The sequence below is a fragment of the Equus quagga genome, chromosome 20, assembly GCF_021613505.1.
Source record: "Equus quagga isolate Etosha38 chromosome 20, UCLA_HA_Equagga_1.0, whole genome shotgun sequence".
In the NCBI taxonomy this organism is placed as follows: domain Eukaryota; kingdom Metazoa; phylum Chordata; class Mammalia; order Perissodactyla; family Equidae; genus Equus; species Equus quagga.
In genome coordinates, this window is record NC_060286.1 from 35,135,974 (window position 1) to 35,158,034 (window position 22,061).

The following is a 22,061-nucleotide window of genomic DNA, read 5'->3' on the forward strand; positions in this document are numbered from 1 at the left end:
GAAGGCCTGCTCTGTGCCAAGGCCATTCTAGTCACTGGAGATACAGAGAGGAACTAGCAGACAAGTTCTCTGATCTCATGTGGCTCCCCCAGGTTGAATTGGCTGATTGGGACAAACAATAAACGAAAAAACAAGACAGGAAGCGATTGTTTCCAGTCCACAGGAAGAATTGTATTCAGTGGAATGGGCAAAGTATTTAATTCATGAAACATTGTAGTGAGAAGCTACTCTGTGCAAGGCCTCAGTAGGGGTCAGATTACAAAGGGCCTTCTGTGTTAAGCTAAGGAGGTTAGACTTCATCTTTGAATCCATAAACATAGCAATGGGGAGGGTATCACATATAATGCTGGGAGTTGGTGGAAGTCTTCCTGGATGTTTGAGCTGGGCCTTGAAGAATGCCAAGAGGACAGAGTTGACTCAGCAGCCCTGAGTTGGGCCCAAAAATCAGAGGTTTGAGACTTGTCCTTGAGTGTGTCACCAACTGTAAATAGGGAAATAAATTCTTCCCTGCCCAGAGGCAGGACCACATGAGAGAATGACTGTGAAAGGGCTCTCTAGAACAGGCATAATTCTTATTACTGATGTTTTTCCACCTGTCTCTATGGCCAGAAAAACACAGAGGAGGCCTCCCCAGCAAGGGTCGAACGTTGAGGCCTGGGGTGTCACCAGGTCAGTGTGGGGCCATGGGTCAGGTTCCTGGGCCCAGTCTAAGCCCCAGCTGCCTCCTCTCCCTCCACTGACCTCCCGCAGTGCCAGCTCCCAGGCTCCTGAGTCAGAAGGCGGAGTCCCGTCCTCACGGAGGGACAGAGGGCAGAACCCAGGACTTATGCAGAAAATCTGGTCTGGGAGGCCTTCCAACCCCACAGCACTCACTCAGTGCCCGGTACTCGGTCGGAGCTCAGGGAAGCCACACGGGTGACGGGAGCCACACAGGCTTTGCACGCAGACGGGCCCGACTTCAGGTTCAAGTTCTGCCAGTTATTAGCAGTGAGGCCTTGGGAGAGTAACGCAGCCTCACGGCCACCATAACCCCCTCACCGAGCTGTCGCGGGGTCAGGTGCGTCTTCTGTGTGCGATCGTCCATCACGGCTCTTTGCACAAGTCCAACAAGCCTCAGTTTTGTTCGTTCAAGTTTTCTCTTCCCTTTCTTCCTCTCCTCCCTCTTTTCTTCTTTCCTTCCCTCTTTCCTCAAACAGTGGGAAGAACACATGGGAAGAACAGCCCATGTTTAGAGCTACAGAGGATGTTTTAAGATATGGACTTGAGCCCCGTGGAGCTGGCCGACCTGTTAGGGACATTATTGGCTGAGAAGTGGGAGGAGGCCGGCACAAGCAGGCAGCACCAGGACGGGCTGACATGGCTTCAGGCGCCCTGGGGCCTCAGAGGAAGCTGAGATCCAGTGGAGCGGCTCAAGCACGTCGCCATGCTCTTCAAACGGAGAGGGTGTCCCAGCAAGAGGGGCCGACATAAGTGGATGCCGGGAGCAGGAGGCCAGGGTGGAAATGGAGCCGGCTGGTTTGGGACCAGGGTCCCAGCCGGGAGTGATGGAGAAGGCAGTGTGGTGGGCCGACACTGGCTTCGGGAGAGATTCGAATGTGCTTGTGGCTGTGCACCCTGGTTCCAGCAGGAGGCAGCAGGCACCCGTGCCGGGCAGGAGTCGTGCGGGAGCCTAACCTGGTGACCTGGGGCGTTTTCTCCAGCTGTGTGTGCAGGGTGCTTGGAGCAGAAAGGGCGTTTCCTGCCTGTGCCAGTTAAGGTGTGCTGGGTTATGCTGTAGAAACAATCCCCAAATCTCATGGGTTTAAAACGAAGATGGTTTGGCTCCCACTTAACACAAAGGCTACTGCAGGTAGGGGCCACCCTCCCGGCCATGTGATGGCCAATGATCCAGGATGCTTCAGTCCAGGGTCACCTCCATCTCAGTCCACGCTTCCCCGACACCCGCTGCAGGGGAAGGGGGCACAGAGAATACTGTACCCGCTCCTAAATGCCTAAAGTGAGTTACCGCGTGTCTGCACTGGGCCGTCTGCTCCAAACCCTTCATTTGGGCTCTAGGGAGCCTCAGGCCAGAGGGGGAGGTGGGTTGGAGGCAGGCCACCACGGGCAGGTGCCTCACGCCAGCAGCAGCTGCCTATTGGCCAGCAGGAGGGGGTAGGACCATCGCTCCTGGGTGAGGCCCCCTGCCTGGCTGGTGCTCCCATCTGGGCAGCGAGACCTCAGAGAGGAGTCCTTGGCATTTTAGGTGGTGGTGCAAAAAGGTGGATTGGTGTATAGATCACCAGCCATTTGACCAACCAGGGGACAGGAGGAAAAAGTGGCAGAGGAAAGGGGAGAAGGCCAGGAAAAAGGAGAGGAGGACGGGAAAGAGGAGGCAGAGCATGAGGAGAAAGGCGGGAGGCGGAGGGGCCGCCCGGGCTGGCTGGCATGGAGGCCTCGCCCATCAGCATTTCCCAGGCAGCCGCCCTCCGCCCGCGCCTCACCTTCCCTCTGGCCACTCGGTGGGCAGGGCCAACGGCCAGCGGCACTGGGCTCCCTTGCTTGCTCAGAGCGGCCCTGCTTGCGGCCCCGCCGGCGTTGGCACGGTGACAGTAGCCAAGTGTGCAAACTTGTGCCATTGTCCCCGGGCCAGGGGGAGCCATGGAGACTGGCTAATATGACACAGGAAAATGTTTGCTGATGGCAATTCTATGGGCTTTGTCCACCTCTTTCTCCATCATGACGACTCGATTTAAGTCCCTAACTGTTTGACTACAAATGCAAGGGGACCGTGCACCGCCAACCTTTTGTCCGGCCGCGCTGAATGGGCAATTCAGGCTTTGTGCAGCTCAATTGAGGAAGCAAACATAAAGACAAGATTCCTGAGGGTTCCGCTGCCTTCCCATGGATATGCCAGCCCCTCGCTAGAGGGCCCTGCCTCCGCTACCTCTGCCGACAGCAGACAGCAGTGTGTGTGCTCACAGGCCCCCAGGGCCCTGTGCCTGGGAAGGGGGAATGGGGAGAGAGAGAGGGAGAGAGAGAGGAGAGCACCACTCAACACTCAAGGACAGCGGGGAAAGCAGCCCGCCCGGCTTACCCCGTCCGATTGTCTGTCTGCACTGGAGCATGGCAGCTGTAGGCCCGGAGTCTGGGGGAGGTGTGCAGGCCCATCTCTTCTGGGCCCGGCCCCTCCTCAGTCCTGGACTTTTTAAACACACACACACACACACACCCCGCCCCCTCGAGAAACCAGGGAACCGAGGTCAAGGGGAGGAGGGGCGTGGAAGCCGAGGGAGAGAGTGGGGCTGAAGGGTAGAAATTTACCGGGAAATGATTGCATTTGGGAGCTGTCTTTTTTGTGATGGTCCCCATGGTGACAATTTGTGATGGCAAAGAATGTGGGAACGGGGCGCTGCCGCCTGATTGGGATGCTTTGTATCTGGAGAGGCGCTCCTGATTGGCCTGAGGGGCCCCCCAGCTCCCGGGACTCGGTCTCCATTCAACCCACTCGAGGGCTGCACAACCGCTTGCAGCCGGACGCACGCAGCTCGCCGGCCACGCCGGGCCCGGCCCAGGTCTGCGGTGGGGAACCTGCCGGGCCACGTTGGTGGGGCCCGGGGCCCGGCACCCTTGGTCAGTGTGGAGGCCCGGGCAGCTTGGCCAGACTGGGTGGGGGCGTGGGGCCGGCTGGGGCCTGGGGGAGGGGTGAGGTGCTGCGGGTGGCGGCCGAGGAGGCATGAAATTGCTGCAGATGCTTCTACGGGGGCGTCCTGCTGCCCACAGCCTGCGACCAGCCCGCCCGGCAGGCCCGGGCTTGAGTGCCAGACAGGGGACCTGCCTGTCCTGCGTGAGAGCTGGGGGTGGAGCGTGGGGACCAAGGAGGGGGGTTGATGCTAGGAGGGCTGGGGCGGGGGCGGGAGGAGGAGAGGGCCCCCAGGGAGAGAGGGGGCTTGGCCTTGCTTGAAAACGGAGCAGTCGCTTCAGCTCAGAAAGTAAAAACCTTGCTGGCAAGTTGTGCACGTTGGCAGCATGCTGTGTGGGAGACACCGTGGGCTGGGAGCGCCGAGACTCGCGCTCCAGCCCCAGGGATGACACTTGTAGCTGGGTCACCTTGGGCAAGTTCCCCAACCTCTCTGAGCTTCAGCTGCAAGTGGAGGGCCACAGACCCAAGAAAACTACAGGAGGTTCTGTTGGCGCCTGTCCCATCACAGATGCTCAGGAAGTGCTAGGCGGCTTGAGTGGGAATCCCACTACCCAGGACTTTGTTTAGGGCTGAGGGGTCTGGGGCTGGGGCCACTGTCTGCAGCCATGCGGCCTTTGGGGAGGGCTGGGCGTGGCTGATCCCAGAGACTCCAATGGCCTATGTGTCTCCCCAGGTCCGCCCTGTGCCCTTCTCTGGAGCTGCCAGCCCCCCGCAGAACCCACCCTCTTCATGGAAAGCTCCGTGCAGAGGCCCCCTGGTGATGGCATCCGACAGTGACGTGAAGATGCTGCTGAACTTTGTGAACCTGGCGTCCAGCGACATCAAGGCGGCCCTGGACAAGTCGGCGCCCTGCCGCCGCTCTGTGGACCACCGCAAGTACCTGCAGAAGCAGCTCAAACGCTTCTCCCAGAAGTATTCCCGGCTCCCCCGGGGCCTCCCCGGCAGAGGAGCCGAGCCTCACCTGAAAAGGGGGCCTGAGGACCGGCCCGGGAGGCTGCCCCTGGGTGCTGGCCAGGATTCCAGCCCTGGCGGGGGTGGGGGCTGCACGGAGAAGGCTCTGGGGAACCCCTACAGGGAGGAATGTCTCTCCAAGGAGCAGACCCTACAGGGGCAGAATCCAGAAGCTGCCAGGCCTGGCCAGGTGCCCATGAGGAAAAGACAGCTGCCTGCTTCCTTCTGGGAAGAGCCGCGGCCCACCCACAGCTACCCCCTGGGGCTGGAGGGGGGACTGGGCCCCAGGGAGGGACCTCCCTATGAGGGTAAGAAACACTGCAAGGGCTTGGAGCCCGTGGGGCCCGAGACGGCCCCCGTGCCCGCATCCCCAAGGGCACCCGCTGAGAAGGAGCCACTCAAGATGCCTGGGGTCTCCCTGGTGGGCCGTGTCAATGCCTGGAGCTGCTGCCCCTTCCAGTACCATGGACAGCCCATCTACCCGGGCCCTCCAGGGGCCTTGCCTCAGAGCCCGGTCCCCAGCCTGGGCCTCTGGAGGAAAAGCCCAGCTTCCCCAGGGGAGCTGGCCCACTTCTGCAAGGATGTGGGTGGCCCAGGGCAGAAAGTGTACAGACCCGTGGTCCTGAAGCCTATCCCCACCAAGCCGGCCGTGCCCCCGCCCATCTTCAACGTCTTTGGCTACCTCTAGCCCGGCCAGGAGGGCCTCGGCCCCCACCTCCAGCCTGCAGGGGTGTCGGGGGCCCCAGGAGCTCTCCGTGTGAGGGGTGGGCTGGGCGGCAGTGTAGCCTCTTGGGAGCCTTCCCTTTGTGTATGTGTGGGAGGGGGAGGGCAGGCCTGGGGCAGGGGCTTCTCAGGCAGTCTCCGAGTCAGCCCTTGCAGCCTTGGGAGCTATGGGGCAGGCGTGGTCGGCCCCTCCCCAACCAGGCCAGGGCCCGACAGATCGTCCCGCCATCCCTGCGCAGACTTGGGACGATGGGGCTTTGCCCTTGCCTGCCGGCCACCCCAGAAGCCAGAGTTACACATCTGTTCATCTGCCACCCACTGTGTAAGCCATTTTCAGTTCTGTTCTTTTTGTTCTTTGTAAATATTAAGAAGGTTAAAAGAATAAAGACATTTCTTTTGCAGTTTCCACATTTCGGGTGTCAGGAAGTGGAGTGATCCCCAGGCCTAAGCAATGCTGGCTGTGTCCAGGTGGAGGGCCACTTATGGAGGTGACTGATTGTGGGGGAGACCAGGAGTGGCCCACAGACCTATGAGACGTCTGGGAATGGGCTCTGGGGGCCAAGAGCTCAAGTCAAAGGAAGGAGAGTGAGCGCGAGCTGCCAGGGAAGGATGCTCTGGTTGCCTGCGTCAGAGGACAGAGGCTGGTGGGGCCTGGATCCCTGGGGTGTCCAACCTGCTCTGGACAACAGGGAGGCTGGGACCCGGGGAGGCGGAGCTGTGGTCCTGGCTCTGCCCTGGGATGTGCGACTGGACCTTTCCTCTTGGAGCCTCCTTGTCCCACCTGCAGGATGAGGGGCGGGATGAGAATGGTCCCTCTGCCGTGCCTTCCACTCCGATTACGGCTGTGCCAAGGCGGGCATGCCCGACCCTGGTCAGAGGGGCAATCAGGCCAAACAGGAGCTGAGCCCCTAGTGGATGAAATAACCGGTCATTGGAGCAAAACTGTTTCTCTTTCAAACATCATCTTTGCTTCTATGTCCAGGGGCAAAACAAAAACAAGGAGCAATAATCTCTAGCTAATTCGGATTCCCAGGGTCTCTGCTGATGGCTCTCTTCCAGGGCCTGGTGCAGTGCCCACACATGAGGCGCCCTGTCAGTGGAAAGACGAGGGCCTCTGTCTGTGACAGCGCACAGAGGGGGCGCTGGAGGCAGGGAGAGGCCCTGGGTTTGCCCCAATAACGCCCAGCTAGCAAAGCCACTGCAGGGGCCTCCGCCCGCACGCTGGCCCAGGACCTGCTCTGCTGTGTGCAGTGTGGCTCCATGGCCGAGAGCGCATGCACCTGCCAGGGGTGCTGAGCCGCTCACGTCATCAAAGCACGGTTCTCACAACCGGGACTCATGCAGGGGGCAGCCCTGGCTGGGGCCATGGTACCCTAATCAGCAGCATGATGTTGAACAAGTTAATCCCCACTCTGTGCCTCAGTTTCCTCCTCTGTAGAGTCGGTGACTAGACCAAGGATAGAGACGTGCACCCCTTCCGCACCCAAGGCAGGTACCATCGCCTGGTCACAGACTCTCCTTTAGGGCCCAAATACGGCCTCGGAATCCTTCCTAACACAAGGCTCCAGAATTAGTGATTGCTAAGGGCCTGTCCTAACCTGCCTGCTTTTACTCTGCACGTTCTCTGGAGCGGGGCATCCACATGGAGGGGCAGTTCATGCTCTGGGAAGTGAGTGAGTTTCTGTTGGTTTATGTCTGATGGTCTCGGAGGACTTCAGTGCCACGAAGGCCACTTGACACAGGCAGAGTTGTTCTGAGTAATTATGTGGCACACTGGATAAAGGAGTCCTCAGCCAGGACCCACACCTCAGGCTGCTCTGGTCTTAGTGAGCAGGACGGGGACCAGCAGGAGATGTGTGCCCTCCTCTCCCTCTGCACGTCATCACGAAGGCCCTTCTGGATCCGTTCTGATGAGGCTCAGCCCCTCCACACTGTACAGCATAGTTTTGAAAGCCCTAATCCAGGCCCTGCCCCCTACCAGCTGTGTGATCTTGGGCAAGTTACCTAACCTCTCTGTGCCGAAGTTTCCTCATCTGAAAAACGTGATTGAAAATAGACCTGCCGCGTGGGTAGCTGTGGCAAAGATGTGAGTGCCTGGCTCTCCAGTACCACACAAGTGGCGAAAAGCAGCATTGAGCAAAAGTCACTTCTCCCAGGTGTCTGGTGACTGTAGGTCCTGCCACACCAGTATTTCAGTGTTGGTTATGAATGGGGCTGCCCACAGGAACGGGCACCCAGGCCATCCACCCACTGGCTCTCCCTGGAGCAGGAGCTGAGCTCCGCCAGGCATGTTTTCTCAGGGTGCTGCCCTCTCGGGCGTTGCCTTTCCCGGGGGACCCCCGGCGATGCCTTCACTCAAACGCAGAGGCAAGGAGGCTTCGTCTGGAAGCAGAAAGCTTCACTGGGATGTGGCTCAGCAGAAGCAGAGGGCATCATGGTTCCCCGCGTGGAAACAGTAAGTTGGGGGAAAACCCATCTAAGAAAGCTTCAGTATTGAAAAAAAAAAAGAGTCCACCACAGCAGGAGCCGCCGCAGCAGCAGATGCTCGCCTGACCAGACGGTGACTCGTGTGGGTTCACGGTGAAGCCAGGAGCTCCCCTCCTGCCCCAGCCTCCAGTCCCCAGCACTGGCCAGACGCCCCTCTCTGAGGATCTTAAGGCTTTGGTGATGCTGTGAGACACCTCTGAGGCTGACGTCCTCCCAGAGGCTGGGTAAGCAGGGGTGGCGGCGGCCTCTGCAGGGGGTGACGGCTGTCAAGTCCTCTTGACAGCGGTGATGGTCAAAAAACGTAACCACCTGCCCGGCCTGAGCACCGACCAATCAGAACGGAGCCTCGGGAGCAAGCAAGCATTTACCCTTGAGCGGTTGGGGGCGGGAAGGGGGGACAGGGACCTGAGAAAGCCAAGGCTGAGCAAGGCTCTTGGTGGGGAGCGGCCCTGAGCAGCAGCTGTGACCAACTGGCAGGGACGTCCATCAATATTCTAATACAGCACCGGTGCATTCCAGGCCCAGGGGCCCCATATCCCACCAATAAATGGTGCTGATGCTGAATGCAGTGACAGAGGCCTCCTTCCCCACACCCCCCACCTCCCTCCTCAGCCTCACCTCCTCCAGGGGGGCAGCTCCCTCAGCCCAGCATCCCCACCATGCCCAGTGCCTGAGGCCACTGCCTGTTAGGACTGTCTTGGACATTAGGTGACCTGAGCAGTGCTGTAGTTTGAGTTTGCCTGATACCCAGCCACACTCCAAATGCACTGAACATCTTTCTGCCCGGTCCCATCCCTGCCTGCCACCCCCAGCCAAGATTAAAGCCTCTTCCCCTGGCTGCCAGGGCAGCACAGGCATTTTTCAGGCAGGGTTTTCCCCACTTGGACACTTCCCCTGAGGTCCCCTCCCCCCGCTGCACTGGGTTGAACATCCCCAGTCTGGGAGGACACAGGTTTCCTTCAGGATCTCTACAGCAAGGCAGCGTGGGACCCTGGGCTAGCACTGTCGGGCTGAAACCCTGGGGACCTGCTGTGTGTGCCCAAGCCAAGTGCCTTTCCCTCTCTGGAGCTGCTTTCCCAACTGTACCTGGAGAGAGTGGGCAAGGTCAGCTGAGTCCCGTCTGACCCGTGGTTGGAAAGTGCTGCTGGTGGCCTCTTCCTCTTCAGGCCCATACTGGGACTTACTGGTTCCATGGAAACCCAGTGTCAGAGCCGGCAAGACTACCAGGGGCCATGACAAAAAGGAACCCAAGGCCCCAGAGGAGCGAGCCTGGCATCAGCGCTCCCCCACTGGCCTGGATGCTCACTTTCCAAAGGCAGAAATGACATTCGACCTTGCTCAAGGCTCTTCTGGACCCTGGGCAGGGGCCCGGCGAGGGCTCCTGGCGAGGTGGCCTGGCCTGGAGGCCTGCAGAGGGGCCCACACTCCAGTGCCTTTCATCGGCCTTTTGGAGAGAGCGCCGCAGCTTCTGCGGAGGCAGGCCGTGCCCGTCTCAGCGCACAGGACTCAGAACACGAGAAGGCGCTACGACTGTGCTGAGCCTCAGCTCTCTCAGCTACGCCCCAAAAACAGGCCGGCAGCGTCCCCTGGCTCCACCACAGAGCCACGTGAGGACCAGAGGAGGCAAGGCAGGGCACAGGGCTTCATGCCTCTGAAGTCTGGTGCCTTTGCAAGGGTTGATGGCGGCCATCACTCCAGCACCCTCGCTCAGAGTAGCCAGTACGTAGATTTGTTTTTTCCCCTAGTATTTCAACTTTTGTAGCAAAACAGGGGTGAGTACGACGTGAAGACAGAGTGCCAGGGGAGATGTGTGTGTAAGACAGACATCCTAGGTGTTGGGAGACTTGTAAGCACAGAGAGCCTGTCTGTGATGATGCTCCTGTTTCCATGGTGACTGAACCTGGACAGAACAACTACCCTCGGGGGCTCCCATCACAAGGCAGAACCCTGCCGCCTCTCCTCGGCCATCAGGTCTCTTCTGGTGAATGAAGGACACACTCAGAAGCCCAAACCGAGGTGACAGGCTCAGGGGTCTGTGTGCCCTGTCCCCAGCCCCTGCCCCACCCTCACTCCCGCCAAGTGCAGGGCTGAGGACCTCAGGCCCTGGGGAGGGGTCTGGTGAGAGGGGCTTCACTGGGCGAGGCGTCATCTGTGCAACATTTATTGTACGGAAGGAAGCCCTCTGGGACCGAGGGTCTCCCCACGCCCCACCCGGCCACACCTTCGGGAGAAGGCTCAGCAGTCACAGAGCACAGGGCGAGGGGCGCGGGGCAGCTCTGCGGCGAGGCAGTCCAGGAAAGGCAGACCTCCCCAAAAGTTCTCCGGCCGAAGCTCCTCCGCGGGCCCCTGCCCTCTCGAGCCCACCCCGAGTCCTGCCCTGCCCCCTCTCCTGCCCCAGGAATGGAGGCTTCTGCCAAGCCCGATGGCAGAGAAGGTCTGGATCTACTCAACAGTTTGAAAACAAGCACGTTTTTCTCCTACTTGACACATTCCGTCCTCTGCTCTGGGCAAAGCTCCGCCCCAGAGACCCGGCGAGGTCAGGGCGGCTGCCCCAGCTGAGAGGGAGGCGGCCCACAGCCTCGTCTGTCACCAGCTCCGCTTAGATTTGGGGACACCACTGTCCTGAGACTCAGCAAAACAGTGTGAGGAGGCATCCTTCTGCAGCGGTTACTGGGTGTTCTCGTATTTGAGGTACCTAATCAGCCTGCCTGGGAGCGGCAATGTGTCCAGGAGTTTTATACGATATTTCCCAATGGCCTTTCGAACTTGCAGCCGGCAAAGGTGAGCCAGAGGTCTGGGAAGTTCTGGAAAAAGGAGGGAAAGAGAGATGCTGATTTGTCGTTTGCAACCAGCAAAGGGTTTGCATCTGTGACCTCTGGCACGTGGGGGTGCCCCACCGCTGTGGCTGGGTGGGTGGGCGGGGTCGCGTAACCCCAGGCCCTGCTGGCTGAAAAGATCTGGCAAAGCACCCTCCCATTGGTCACCCGTCACTGATCCGCACAGCCCAAGGAGGCAGGTACCAAACCCATCCCACAGGGGAGGACTCAGGACCACACTGGGACCAGAGCTGGCATCTCCTTCGTCTTGTGCTCCTTCCTCCACATACACAGCCCGGACCCCGAACACGGCTCAGCAACGGGGTCAGTGAGTGTGACCCCTTAAGTGCCCCCATGCACAGAACTCAGCTCTGGGCTCTAGGTGGTGCAGAGAGGTCAGAGGCAGGGGGCAGGGGGCAGTTCCCAGTAGGTCTCAGAATCCCACATGGCTGTCTCCTCCAGGAGGCCCCCTAGGGTGCCTCATACAGTGGAGTTTTCTCAGCTGGGGGGCAGGGGGAGAGGTAAGAACAGGGACTGATGCATCTAGTAACCGGGTGATTTATTTCAGCCCTGGGCACAGGGTCTGGCACAGGGAAGGTGTTTGTTGAATCAAAGAATGTCATTCATTCATTCATTCATCCATTCAACAAACGCTGACCCCCCGCTGTTCCTGGCCAGAGCTGCAGAGGTGCCGCCCAGGAGTGCCGGGGAAGGCTTCCACACTAGAGGGCGTATCAGAGCAGGGTCTTGCTGGGTGGGTGGGACTCCACCAGGTGAGGAAGGGGCCTCCCAAGCGGAGGAAACAGCCTGTCAAGCCAAGGAGGCCTGGCCACCTGGAAAAGGTCCGCCCAGGAAGACGGGGATGCAGAGGGGACGTGGAGGAGGGTGGAGAGGCCAGGCCAGGCACTGCCTCACGAGGTGCCCATTGCCACGTTTCCCACCCTTCCACTGCCCTGCAGTCTCACTTGGGACAGAGCCGGCCCCCTGGGAAGCTCAGCCCCTTCCTCAGCTGACTGTGGGCAGGAAGGCCAGAGGCCACTGGGGGGCAGAGGACACAGGGCCACCGGAGCTGGGCTGGCGTCCCCGGCTGGCTCCGGTGTCTTCTCATCGCCCCTCTCAGAGCCTCCATCTGCCCGACTCCAGGAGTAATGACGTCAACATCACAGCATTAAATGAAAAGGCGCCTGGAGGGTGTTTGCAGACGCAGCGTGGGCGTTAAAGTAACCAAAATAGTATTGGTCAAGAACTACTTATTCTCCCTGTTAATAAATGTGTAGAACACACTGATGGGTTCTGCAGGTTTTCCCTGGGACACGGGTCTGGTGGCAAGGGACAACCTTCTCTAGGGAGGGCAGGAGGAAGGACAGTGAGGGGTGGGGCCGACATCTAGGCAAGGACCGCGCCACCCTCTAGTGGCTGAGGATCATGGTGACAGCAACCAGTTATTCACGAAATCCAGGAATGTTTACTGAGCATCTAGAGCTGTGCCCCCAGTGAGCGGGCAAGTCAGTGTCACCTGCCCCCAGGCGTCTCCCCAGTAACTTTATCAAAGGTCTCAATTCCAGTGCTTCCCAGGCATTTGTGCAAATGAAAAACCCTACAGTAGGTTTGGGTTCAATGGGGCGTGAGAATCTAAGGAAGAACTTGGCAAATCAGAGTCGGGGCTCTGGGGCGTGGGGCACCTGGACAGTCAGTGGACAGGCAACGAGGCAGCAGTCTCGTCTGGGGACAGCAGCAGCGGTGGGATAACGATGACGCTGCCCGTCAGCCTCTTCGATGCATGACTGACAAACACTTAGAGAGCCAGAGAAAGCCTGGGGTACTGAGAACTCCTTGGGGCAGGCGCCCGTTTCTCAGAATCGGCTGCAGTACCCAGTCTGACTGCTGCTGACGCCTCACCTGCCCAGGTGAGCCCCATAATGCCTAAGAGGGATGCTCGGCCTGACTTTGCCAGGCTGCCCCATCTACATGGTACACGGCAGCTGGACCGTGGCCAAACCCCACTTCCCTGTGCCGGGCACACCCACCCGCGAACACTTCAGGCTGGCAGAGCTGGAGGGGGCTGGACAACGAGCCTGCCCAACCTCCTCTGTTCAGATGGGGATGCTGAGGCCCAGATGGGGGCCCTGCCCATGGTCACCCAGCAAGACCCTGGCTCCAGAGCTCTGGGCGCCTGCCTCCTAGATCAGTGCTGCTCCAGGTGTGGTCTGTGGACCAGCAGCACTGGTACCACCTTGGAGCATGCTGAAATGCAGATTCTCAGGCCCTGTCTCAGATCTGAGTTAGAATCTGCTTTTTTTTTCATGCTGAAGAAGATTTGCCCTGAGCTAACATCTGCTGCCAATCTTCCTCTTTTTGTATGTGAACCACTACCACAGCACGGCCACTGATGGACGAGTGGTGTAGGTCCAAGCCTGGGAACCAAACCCGGGCCGCCAAAGCGGAGTGGGACAAACTTAATCACTAGGCCACTAGGGCTGGCCCAGAATCTGCATTTTTAACAAGACGCCCAGGTGCTTCACATGCACTTTATAGAGTCTGAGACGCTCTCCGTGGCCCAAAACATGGCACCAAAGGTCCTGATCCCCTTCAGGGGGCTGGAACCGTTTAAAACACCCTGGCAAGATTTAGAGGAGGGACTTGGGTATTGGCCAAACCTGGGTTTGAATCCCAGCTCTGCCACTAACTAGCAGTGAGACCTTGGCCCCGGTGACATCCTTTCTCTGAGGGTCTGTCTCCTCATTTATAAAACAAAGAGTCACGGAGACACTGTATGTGACATGCAGCATGGAGCTGGCACGGAGTAGGTGCCCAAGAAACATCACTGACAGTCCCAGGCCCGACCCCAGGACCTGAGTCAGGCGGGGCGGCCTCCAATGGCAGCGGCGGCCCCACCTGCTTTCTCCTTGATCACGGCCCAGTCCTCGTAGCTGTCAATGTGCTCCTTCAGCCGCGAGCAGAGCTGCACGTTGCCCACGTAGTCCAGGAGGACGTCGATGATGGGCCCCGCCCAGCGGCTCACCTCTGGGGCAGACACGAACTCACAGAACTGAAAGAGAGCACACGCCAGCGCTGGGACCCACGCCCAGAGCCCAGGGCTCCGCCCCAGCGAGCTCAGGAGGGAGAGAACCTGAGGCAGGCGAGGGCAGGGCCACGTCCCAGGACAGACCCTGGCCACACCCACGCCAGGATCCAGTTCTCCTCTCTTATCACACAAGCCGCTGCTGCCAAAAGTGGGAGGTGGGCCACTCGGGCCAGCTGCATCACCTCTCTAAGCCTCGAATTCCTTGTCTAGAAAACGGGTCTATAACACCAGCTTCAAGGGTTTTTGATGAGAATTAAAGTAATATGAACATAAATTTTTTTCTTTGCACACAGTAGGTGGCCCACAAATGATGGCCATTAGCCGTTATCATTCTCTCCAAGAGGAGAGTGTTTCTAACTTCCTTTTCATTGTAGGTTCTGACTCTTTAAGACATCACCACGGACAGGTCCTGTGTCTGGGTCACTGACTTTCTGCAGCTCACCTGTCCTTATCCCACCTGATCTCACCTCCATCCCGAGCCTGGAGATTCAGCATCACATCCCACGTGCAGGTTTGCCAGGAGTGATGGACCCCGCAGCTTTGCAGAGGTCCCCACCCGCCCCCTGCTCCGATGTTGGTTCCTTAAATTCCCTAGGCCAGCGGACCAAAAGGATTTCATTGTCCGCGTGAACCACTAAGGTCTGCCACCTCTAAAGCATGCGAAGCACCAGGTTCCGCTGCCTCCAAAGTGTGCTAAGTACTAGTTTACACGCGCGCCAAAGTACACTAACCATTAGTCCACACTGCCTCCAAAGCCCCTTAACTGCTATCCCCTTCTGCCTCCCCAGCGACTGGACCACTAGGCCACACTGCCTTCAAAGCGCTCTGGCCCCGGCCACGCGCCCCCTACCTGGACCACGCCGGGCGCCTTGTCGGTGGCGGGCGCGTCGTTGAACCTGTTGGAGGGCGGCGGGGCGGGCGGGTGCGGGCCGTTGCCGTACAGGCACGAGAAGCAGGGCTCGCCGTCGCAGCCGAGGTCCATGAGGAACTTGAGCACCGACAGGTACTTCATGGCGAACATGATGGTGGCGGGGAAGGCGGTGGGGTGCGTGGCGATGTAGGCGTCGATGTTGGCGCCGTGGTCCAGCAGCAGCTGCATGGTGCGCATGCAGCCTTGGCGGATGGCCACGAGCAGGGGGCTGATGACGTCGCGGTTGGGGTCGGCGCCGGCCAGCAGCAGCAGCTCGGTGGCGTACACGTTGTTGTTGGCCACGGCGAAGTAGAGCGCCGAGCTGCGGCGGTCCTCGTAGAGGCGCGCGCGCTCGGGCGCCAGCGGCGCGTTCACGTCGAAGCGCGCGCCCAGCAGCGCCTCGAGCACCGCGTCGTGGTTGCGCTCGGCCGCCAGGTGCAGCGGGCTGATGCCGCTCCTGCGCAGGCGCGTGCGGCTGGTCACCGGCAGCAGCATCTGCACGATCCTGCGGGCGGGCATGCGCGAGTCACGGGGCGGCCGGCAGGTGGGGGCCGGCGGTGCCAGCAGGGGCCGCTCGCAACTGCTGTGCGCGGAGGCACGGGCCCACCAGCAGGGGGTGCTGTGGAACCAGCCATCCCCACAATGACCGCTTTGGGGAGCGAGGGGGTCGGCTGCTCTCCTGACTTTACAGTGAAGGAAACTGAGGGTCAGAGAGCTTCACCCACCCTCCCAAAGTCACACAGCCAGTAAGAGGTGGGGCTGGGCTTCAAATCTGAGTTCTTAAAAGCCTCGGCCAGAGAGGACTGTGGTTTCAAGAATCTCCCGCTGACTTATTCCAGGCTAAGGAGCGCTGCCCATTACCTGCTCAGCCATCTGCAGGAGATGCTGGAAAGCCCCCTAACCCGAGGACTGTCCAAGCTTCTCCCTGCGGAGGGCGGTAGAGCCCAGTGCTGACGTTCGGAGCTAGAGCCTGCCGTGCCTGGGTGGGGTGGGGGCAGGGACAGCCATATCCGGGGGCTCACTATGTGCCAGGAGATATCGAACGGCTTTACAAACACTTTTGGGGTTAATCTTTGCAACAACCCATAAAGTGTGTCTCAGCATTCCCATTCTGCAGGTGAGAAAAGTCAAGTCTCAGAGAGGCTGAGGGACTTCCCCAGGCCACACATCAGCAGAGGCAAACCGGGATTATACCCTCCTCTGACTGCAGGGCTCAGCTGTCCCGCATCCCTGTTCTGCTGCCCTGGGGCCCTGATGGAGCCACCTGGGCCTCGTCCCGGACAAATGTGTCTGGCCCCAGCCACTCCTGCCCCAACCCCCAGGCAGCCCTCAGTGACTGCGAGGTCGTGTGCCCCCCTCTCCTGTGAGTCTCAACAGGCTCTCTGCCCTGCCTGTGGCCCAGAGAGGGTGGACCAGCCTCTGTTGAGGCTGGAGATTCCTGCGAGCCCCGACTGCTCCCTCCTGCTGAATCCTGCGCTGCTCCCAGCACGCCACCTGTATTAGGGTGTTGCAGTCACACGTCGATAACCACGGGGACACGTTCTGAGAAATGCATTGTCAGGAGATTTCGTCACTGTGCGAACATCACAGAGGGCACTTACACAAACCCACATGGCACAGCCCCCTGCACACCTAGGCTGTATGGTACTAATCTTATGGGACCACCATGGTATATGTGGTCCATCATCGACCAAAATTGTCATTATGCGGCACGTGACTGTATATCCTCCCAATAGCCTTGTGAGTTGGGTCCTAGTCTTATCTTCATTTACAGATGAGGAAACAGAAGCTCAGAGAGGGTATGTGACTTGCCCAAAGACACACAGCCAGTAAGTGATGGAGCCAAGATATAAACCCAGGCAGTCTGATATAACCCTGGCCACACTCTTAACCACTGCCCTCTTCTTGTGTAGCAGGCAGGGTGACAGCTGAGCTGTCACGGGGTTTGTATTCTTCATCACACGTTAACTTGCCTGACCCATTTTACCTTCACTGCAGCCCTGTGGGGTACAAAGCAGGTCTGTGGCCCCCCCCCCCCCAGATGCAGCTCTGAGAGCAGAAGTGACTAACCAAAGGTCATGGAGCAGTTCTGGGGGGCTCAGCCCCAGGTCTCTTGGCCCCTTGTCCTTTCTGTCTTCCCCCAGCCCCTGCGACCTGCAGGAACAAGCTCCTGCCACCGTCAGGATTCCAGACCCTAATCCGTCCAGTCCTTGCTGACAGGTGACCTCACATCCCCATGAGGGCTCCAAGGAGGTGGCCGTGTGGAGCAAACAGGTGCCGCCAGCCCTGTTCCCACGCGTCTCTGCTTCCTGGCGTGCTGGCTTGCCAGCTTCCTGGAAATCCGATGCCAGCCACCTCCCGCTAGGATCTCCGTGGAAAGTATTACTATTGTAAGCGATACTGTGTTTGCCTAAAATCTGCCTCTAAAACCTCAAAAGGAAATTCACACACCCGGGGGGCTAATTGCCTCCTAATTTCTATCTGTGCACACCCAGGAGGCCTGACCTCGCTCTGTAGAGGTGCTGGTCACAGGCAGGGCTGGGGCCTCACCCTGGACCACGGCCATCGCCAACAAATGCTCCCTAACAGCCGTAACATGCCCAAGCACGGGAAAGAACAGGGAGAGCGACTGCCTGGGGCCGCCGGCCAGACGGGGCTGGTATCTCTAGCAGGTCACAGCTGGTCTCCAGCCATCCCCTGCCGAGCCAAAGGAGAGTGACAGGACATGGGATGTGACTGGACGCTGCCGAGAGGCCCAGAAGCATCGTCCTGATAAGGCGGTCAAGTCCTCGTGTTGTCGTCTGCTGCTGTAAGACTCTGCTACTCTGAAAGCAGATGTGCAGTGAGACAGGTCTGGACAGCAGAGGGGGAAACTGAGGCCCAGGCTGGGGTGGGGAAGAGAGTGAGGTTGGACAGGAGGTGGACGGCAAAGCCAGGGCAGAGTGTAGGTGTCCACACCACCTGGGGCCAGGCCTTTCCACGATGCCCCAGTCCCCCTGCCCTAGGAGTGTTGGCGGCCCTACTGCATGTCGCCACTTCTCTCCTCTGACCCATTTTGTGGGACGGAGGACGGGAGCATGAGGGGGCGACACCACGAGACAGGCTGGGGCCCTCTCACTTCTCCACAGGCTGGTCCTGGGACCGCAGGTGCTCAAAGCACACCTTATAAAGAGGAACAAGGCGCCCACAGCCTGGCAGATCCTTCGCTGTCTGGGGGGCCCGCTTTCCTGCCCCTCCCTTCTCTTTTCCCCAGTGCGGGGGCCGCCCCTGCCAGCTCAGGCCCTGAGACCAGAGCAGGCCCAGCTCAGGGCTCTTCAAGGAGGCCTGGAGCCTTGGATCCAAGTCCTGATAACTGGGCCCCTACCTTGTTCCTGGGACCCACCAGAACTGAGTCCCACTCTCCTTGCTCCAGGCCCTGGCTCCCCGCCCAGGATGCTAGTTTCCTCATGGCTGCTGTCCTGCCTGAACCCAAGCCCAGCGGCAGGGAATAGAGCAGAGAGCTTTGCACCAAAGCAGGCTGTCCTTGGCAGTGTGGGGTCCTTCAGGGGGCAGCGGACCTGGGTTCCACCACCAGCTCTGCCTCTCAGTGCTGCGCCTTCTCAGGCATGTCACTTAACCTCTCTGAACCACATCTATATCTAATAGAGGGGTAATTAATCATAACAATAGTGATGCTGATGAGGATGAGAGCTCCCTTTTATTGAGTCCCTATGACCTGTGAGCACTTTACCCTCCTAAATGATAATTACTGTAATATTGCGGATCGCTGCTCTATGCTTCGCACCTGTACCTCATTTAATCCCACAAATGACCCTATGAGCTCATTTACTCTCTGTAACAACCTGGCAAGGTGGGATTGCTATGCCCAGGTTACAGAACATAAGTTAATAACATCTTTCACCAAGGCTGCTTTTGAGGATCAAATGAGATCGTACACGTTATGCTCATCGGCACATAGTAGGCCCTTAGTAAACGGTGGCTGTTGGCATCTTGACCACCACAGTGGTTGCCCTGCACAGCCCTGCTGCACCAAACCCGGAGGTGTCCTGTCCCCAGGTCACGGTGGTGTGACCTTTGTCAGTGTTCAGTGTAGATTTGATGGTGGACTTGACTTTCACAAGGGAACTGGCCGCCCACAGACGCTCCGCTGCCAGTACTGCCAAGCTGCACTGTGTCAACCCTGCCGTGTGTGTGTGTGTGTGTGTGTGTGTGTTGGGGGATTACCTCTTCTCTGAGCCCATGTGTTGCTCATGTTGGAGCCAGAAAAGGCTCCACAGTGGAGAATCTGCCCGAGGGTGTTCCCGAGGGCACAGTGGGACTCCTGCCCGTGAGGGATCCTTCCGGGGGAAAGTCTGCGGCTTTTCCAGGAGACGCTGGGAGCTGGAGCGGGGGAGCAGTTCCTCCGTGAAGGAGGAAGCTCAGGCACACAGCAGCTCCTGCAGCCTGCTGCAGTGAGTGAGCACGTCTAGAAGTTTCTGGATCTTCAGAGAGAGAATAGAGCTTGCAGAGGATGCAAACGGCCACTAAAAATGCAGATTCCCAGGCCCTGCCACCTAGGGGCTGATTTGGCAGGTCTGGGGAGGGGCCCAGGTGTCTGATGCGGGTGGCCCATGCACCACGCCTTGAGCAACTTTGATGCAAGACTTCATCATTTTCCTCCAGAAGATGCAGGCAGCAAACCAATGTCCTGCAGTGGATGGGGTTGGCCAAGGGTCCCGTGACCCGGACCTCTGCTCTTATTTTCCATGAAGCCTCGAGCTCTGAGCCTCAGTTTCCCTTCTAGTTAATGGGGATACTAACTTGCTTCTGAACGTGCTTTTAAACTGCATTTTAATTTAATGTGTTAACGGTTCTCTATTCTGCCTTATTCTAGGAAGAGTTTTAAGTGGATTGCAAAGGGAATATAAATTAGAAGTTAAGAGAAAGAATATTTAAAAACAAGGGAGTCAGAAGTGAGGCCCAAAATGCGCTTCTCTGTTATACATCAGCCACAAAATCGACTCTAAGATCCTGGTTCTCTACCGGGCTGCACCGTGAAGTTGGCTGGGCAGCTTTTAGAAACCCCACAGCTCAGCCCCAGCGCGGACTGCTCGCATGGAAATCTTGGAGGTGGGGGGCAGCATCAGGGTTTTTAGAGCCCCCCGCCCCCCGGGGTTCCAATGTGCAGACAAGGTTGAGAACCGCTGGTTTCGGTGCCCTGCTGAATTCAGTTTCAAGGAATCTTGGGGCATCCACTCTTCTTGAATGCAAACAGTTTCTTAATAAATCTATCTCTGGGGTGGAACTTTCCTCTTATAAGGTGCCTTTGCTAGACCGGAAATAAAAGAAGATAAGGAAAGTGTGCCTTAGAGGTGACTAAGGCTTTGGGGTCTCCCAGGCTCCTTTCTCAGCCATTCCCAAAGGTCACACCCTCCAGTTAAATGTGCAGAAGAGAAGGCACTATCTGGTGGACACTGAGCCCAGCTGCTGGGGGCTGCTGTCCATGCTACAGACAGGCAGGAGGGTTGGCAGGTGGCTGGGTGTAGAACGCCTATGGAATGTCACGTCAAATCCCCGAGCAGCCGACGGGAGGTCAGCGTGGAGCAGGCCATTAATGCCACATGCCCAGGGAGTGAGGGAGCCCCCGGGGCTTGCCTGGCCACGGGCCCTGCCAGGTGGCAGAAGCTGCTGGGAACCTGGCTTTAACCCTTTGTTGGGAAGCCCTCAAAAAGTGGCCCGGCCCCTCTCCGTCTTGGGGGACAGAACGAAATGGGGCCTGAGAAGGGAGGGTGAGTAGCCAGGGAGCTCGCTGTGGGAGTCAGCAGGAATCCAAAGCGGGAGACTTCGGGGGAACGTAGACCATTCATACAGGTGGCTCCAGAGAGCAGCAGCCTGGCTCCGTGGGCATCCTCAGGCAGACCCAGGCCTCCTTCAAACTCCCCTCCAGCTGGGGCCAGACTGCCGACATCTGGCTCCAATAGATAGCATCCGGGTGTGACTGAAGGGTGCCAAGCGACAGTCCCAGCTCTGCCTCTCTCTGGCAAGCCGCTTCCCATCTCTGGCCTCAGTTCCCTCCTCTGCAAAATCAGGGGTTGGATTAGATCCATAGTCCCCCCTGAAGGGGTGGCTGGGCTGTACCTGGTTGGCTCAGGGAGCTTGTCAAAGACAGAGGCTTGGGCTCCTTGTGTCCTGGCAATTCTGGTTCAGTGGCTCTGGGGTGTGTCATTGAAAAAATAGCCCAGAGTGACGGTGCTGTACAGGCAAGGATGGGGAGCGAGTGGACCAGGAGGTGTCCAGGGGCCAGTCCCTTCCCTCTCTCTCACTCTGCGTCTCTCTGGGGTCAGGTTAAGAAAAACCGAGTCAGTTGACTGATGCTGCGTCTTCCGGGAGCGGAAGAGAAAGATGCCGTCTTGCCCGTCACCACTGCCTGCCTCGTTGCTTCCCTCCACGGGCTTAACTGAAAAATGATGGGATGTGCTCTCCCTACGTCCGAGAGAGAGAGAGAGAGAGTGCAGCCCCACTGAGCACCTACCATGTGCCGGGCGTTCTGCTGGGTGCTTGATTCCATCTAGATCCACGTGTGTCCTTTTTCCTAGTCCCCACGACAGCCCCAAGAGGCAGGTGTCACTGCCTCACAGTTTACGGAAGAGGAAGCTGAGGCTCAGAAAGTTCAAGCAACTTGCCCAATGGCCTCAGCAGGAATTCAAACCCAGGTCTATCTGCCTTGAGAAGGAGGGGTCTCCTCCGTGCATGGACTCGGGGGGGACAGGCAGTTTGCAGAGCAGGGCCTGGGGCTCCTTCTGCCTGCATTTCCTTCTCCGGGCTGCCACTCCCACCCCCATTTCTCTCTGCTGTACGGAAGACAACCAATACCTCCCACCAGCCACCGTCTGTGTCTCTCCGTCTTCTCCCTGCTGAGGACAGGGCTGCGTTTCCCAAAGTGTGTCATCGGGGATACGCGAGATGGGATTTTCAGCAAGAATATTTTTTATTAATTGTAAATCGGTAATTTTAACCAAATAGTGTGATAAACATTCCCTTTTGAAAACAAACTCATTTTAAGTAAAAAATGTCTTTAAAGGAAAATGCTGAGCAATGAGACTATAGATGTTTAAAATTAGGAAGAAAGTCCGCGAATGGTCAAAGGTTGGGGAATACTGGTTGGGTGGAAATTACTGGCCCCTGCCCTCCTTCCTGGGCAGCTGGCGTTCCACCCCCTGGGCGAGTCTTCCCTGATCCCTCCAGCTAGTGGTGCTACTGGCGGATGTTTAACAACTGGCTCTCCGGGGGGGGAAGGAGGGCCCTGGTTTGTATCGTTCACCAACTTCCATGGTGTAAATATTCTCACTAAGGCCAGTTTCAGCTATCAGTGTGAACAATCAGCTCACGTGAGCTGGTGAGAGCCAGCTCTACCATGGGCCAGCTCCATCA

At 58.5% G+C, this 22,061-nt stretch overlaps 2 protein-coding genes across 3 annotated transcripts in view; one reads left to right on the forward strand and one right to left on the reverse strand.

The window, feature by feature from the left end:
* Positions 1 to 239: 239 nt before the first annotated feature.
* On the forward strand, positions 240 to 9,882 carry FAM181A (family with sequence similarity 181 member A). Of its 2 annotated transcripts, none has more exons than XM_046647591.1 (2): positions 240 to 2,946; positions 4,353 to 9,882. In XM_046647591.1, the coding sequence occupies exon 2, from the start codon at positions 4,440 to 4,442 to the stop codon at positions 5,316 to 5,318; it is 879 nt and encodes a 292-aa protein (XP_046503547.1). In that variant the 5' UTR covers positions 240 to 2,946; positions 4,353 to 4,439; the 3' UTR covers positions 5,319 to 9,882. The 2 variants fall into 2 exon arrangements, with proteins under 2 accessions (XP_046503547.1, XP_046503548.1); XM_046647592.1 differs by lacking the exon at positions 240 to 2,946 and adding an exon at positions 3,403 to 3,609.
* A 103-nt stretch (positions 9,883 to 9,985) lies between these two features.
* Positions 9,986 to 22,061, reverse strand: part of ASB2 (ankyrin repeat and SOCS box containing 2) — a 44,009-nt gene continuing 31,933 nt past the window's right edge. The window contains exons 8-10 of the mRNA XM_046647590.1: positions 14,592 to 15,156; positions 13,552 to 13,705; positions 9,986 to 10,644 (exon numbers count right to left, since the gene is read on the reverse strand). Of these exons, the coding sequence (XP_046503546.1) occupies positions 10,508 to 10,644; positions 13,552 to 13,705; positions 14,592 to 15,156 (856 nt within the window). The 3' untranslated portion in view covers positions 9,986 to 10,507. The remainder of the gene's footprint in view (positions 10,645 to 13,551; positions 13,706 to 14,591; positions 15,157 to 22,061) is intronic.

Excerpts from the sequence above, each read along its gene's own strand:
- FAM181A (XM_046647591.1), top strand. The coding sequence starts at position 4,440 with ATGGCATCCGACAGTGACGTGAAGATGCTGCTGAACTTTGTGAACCTG.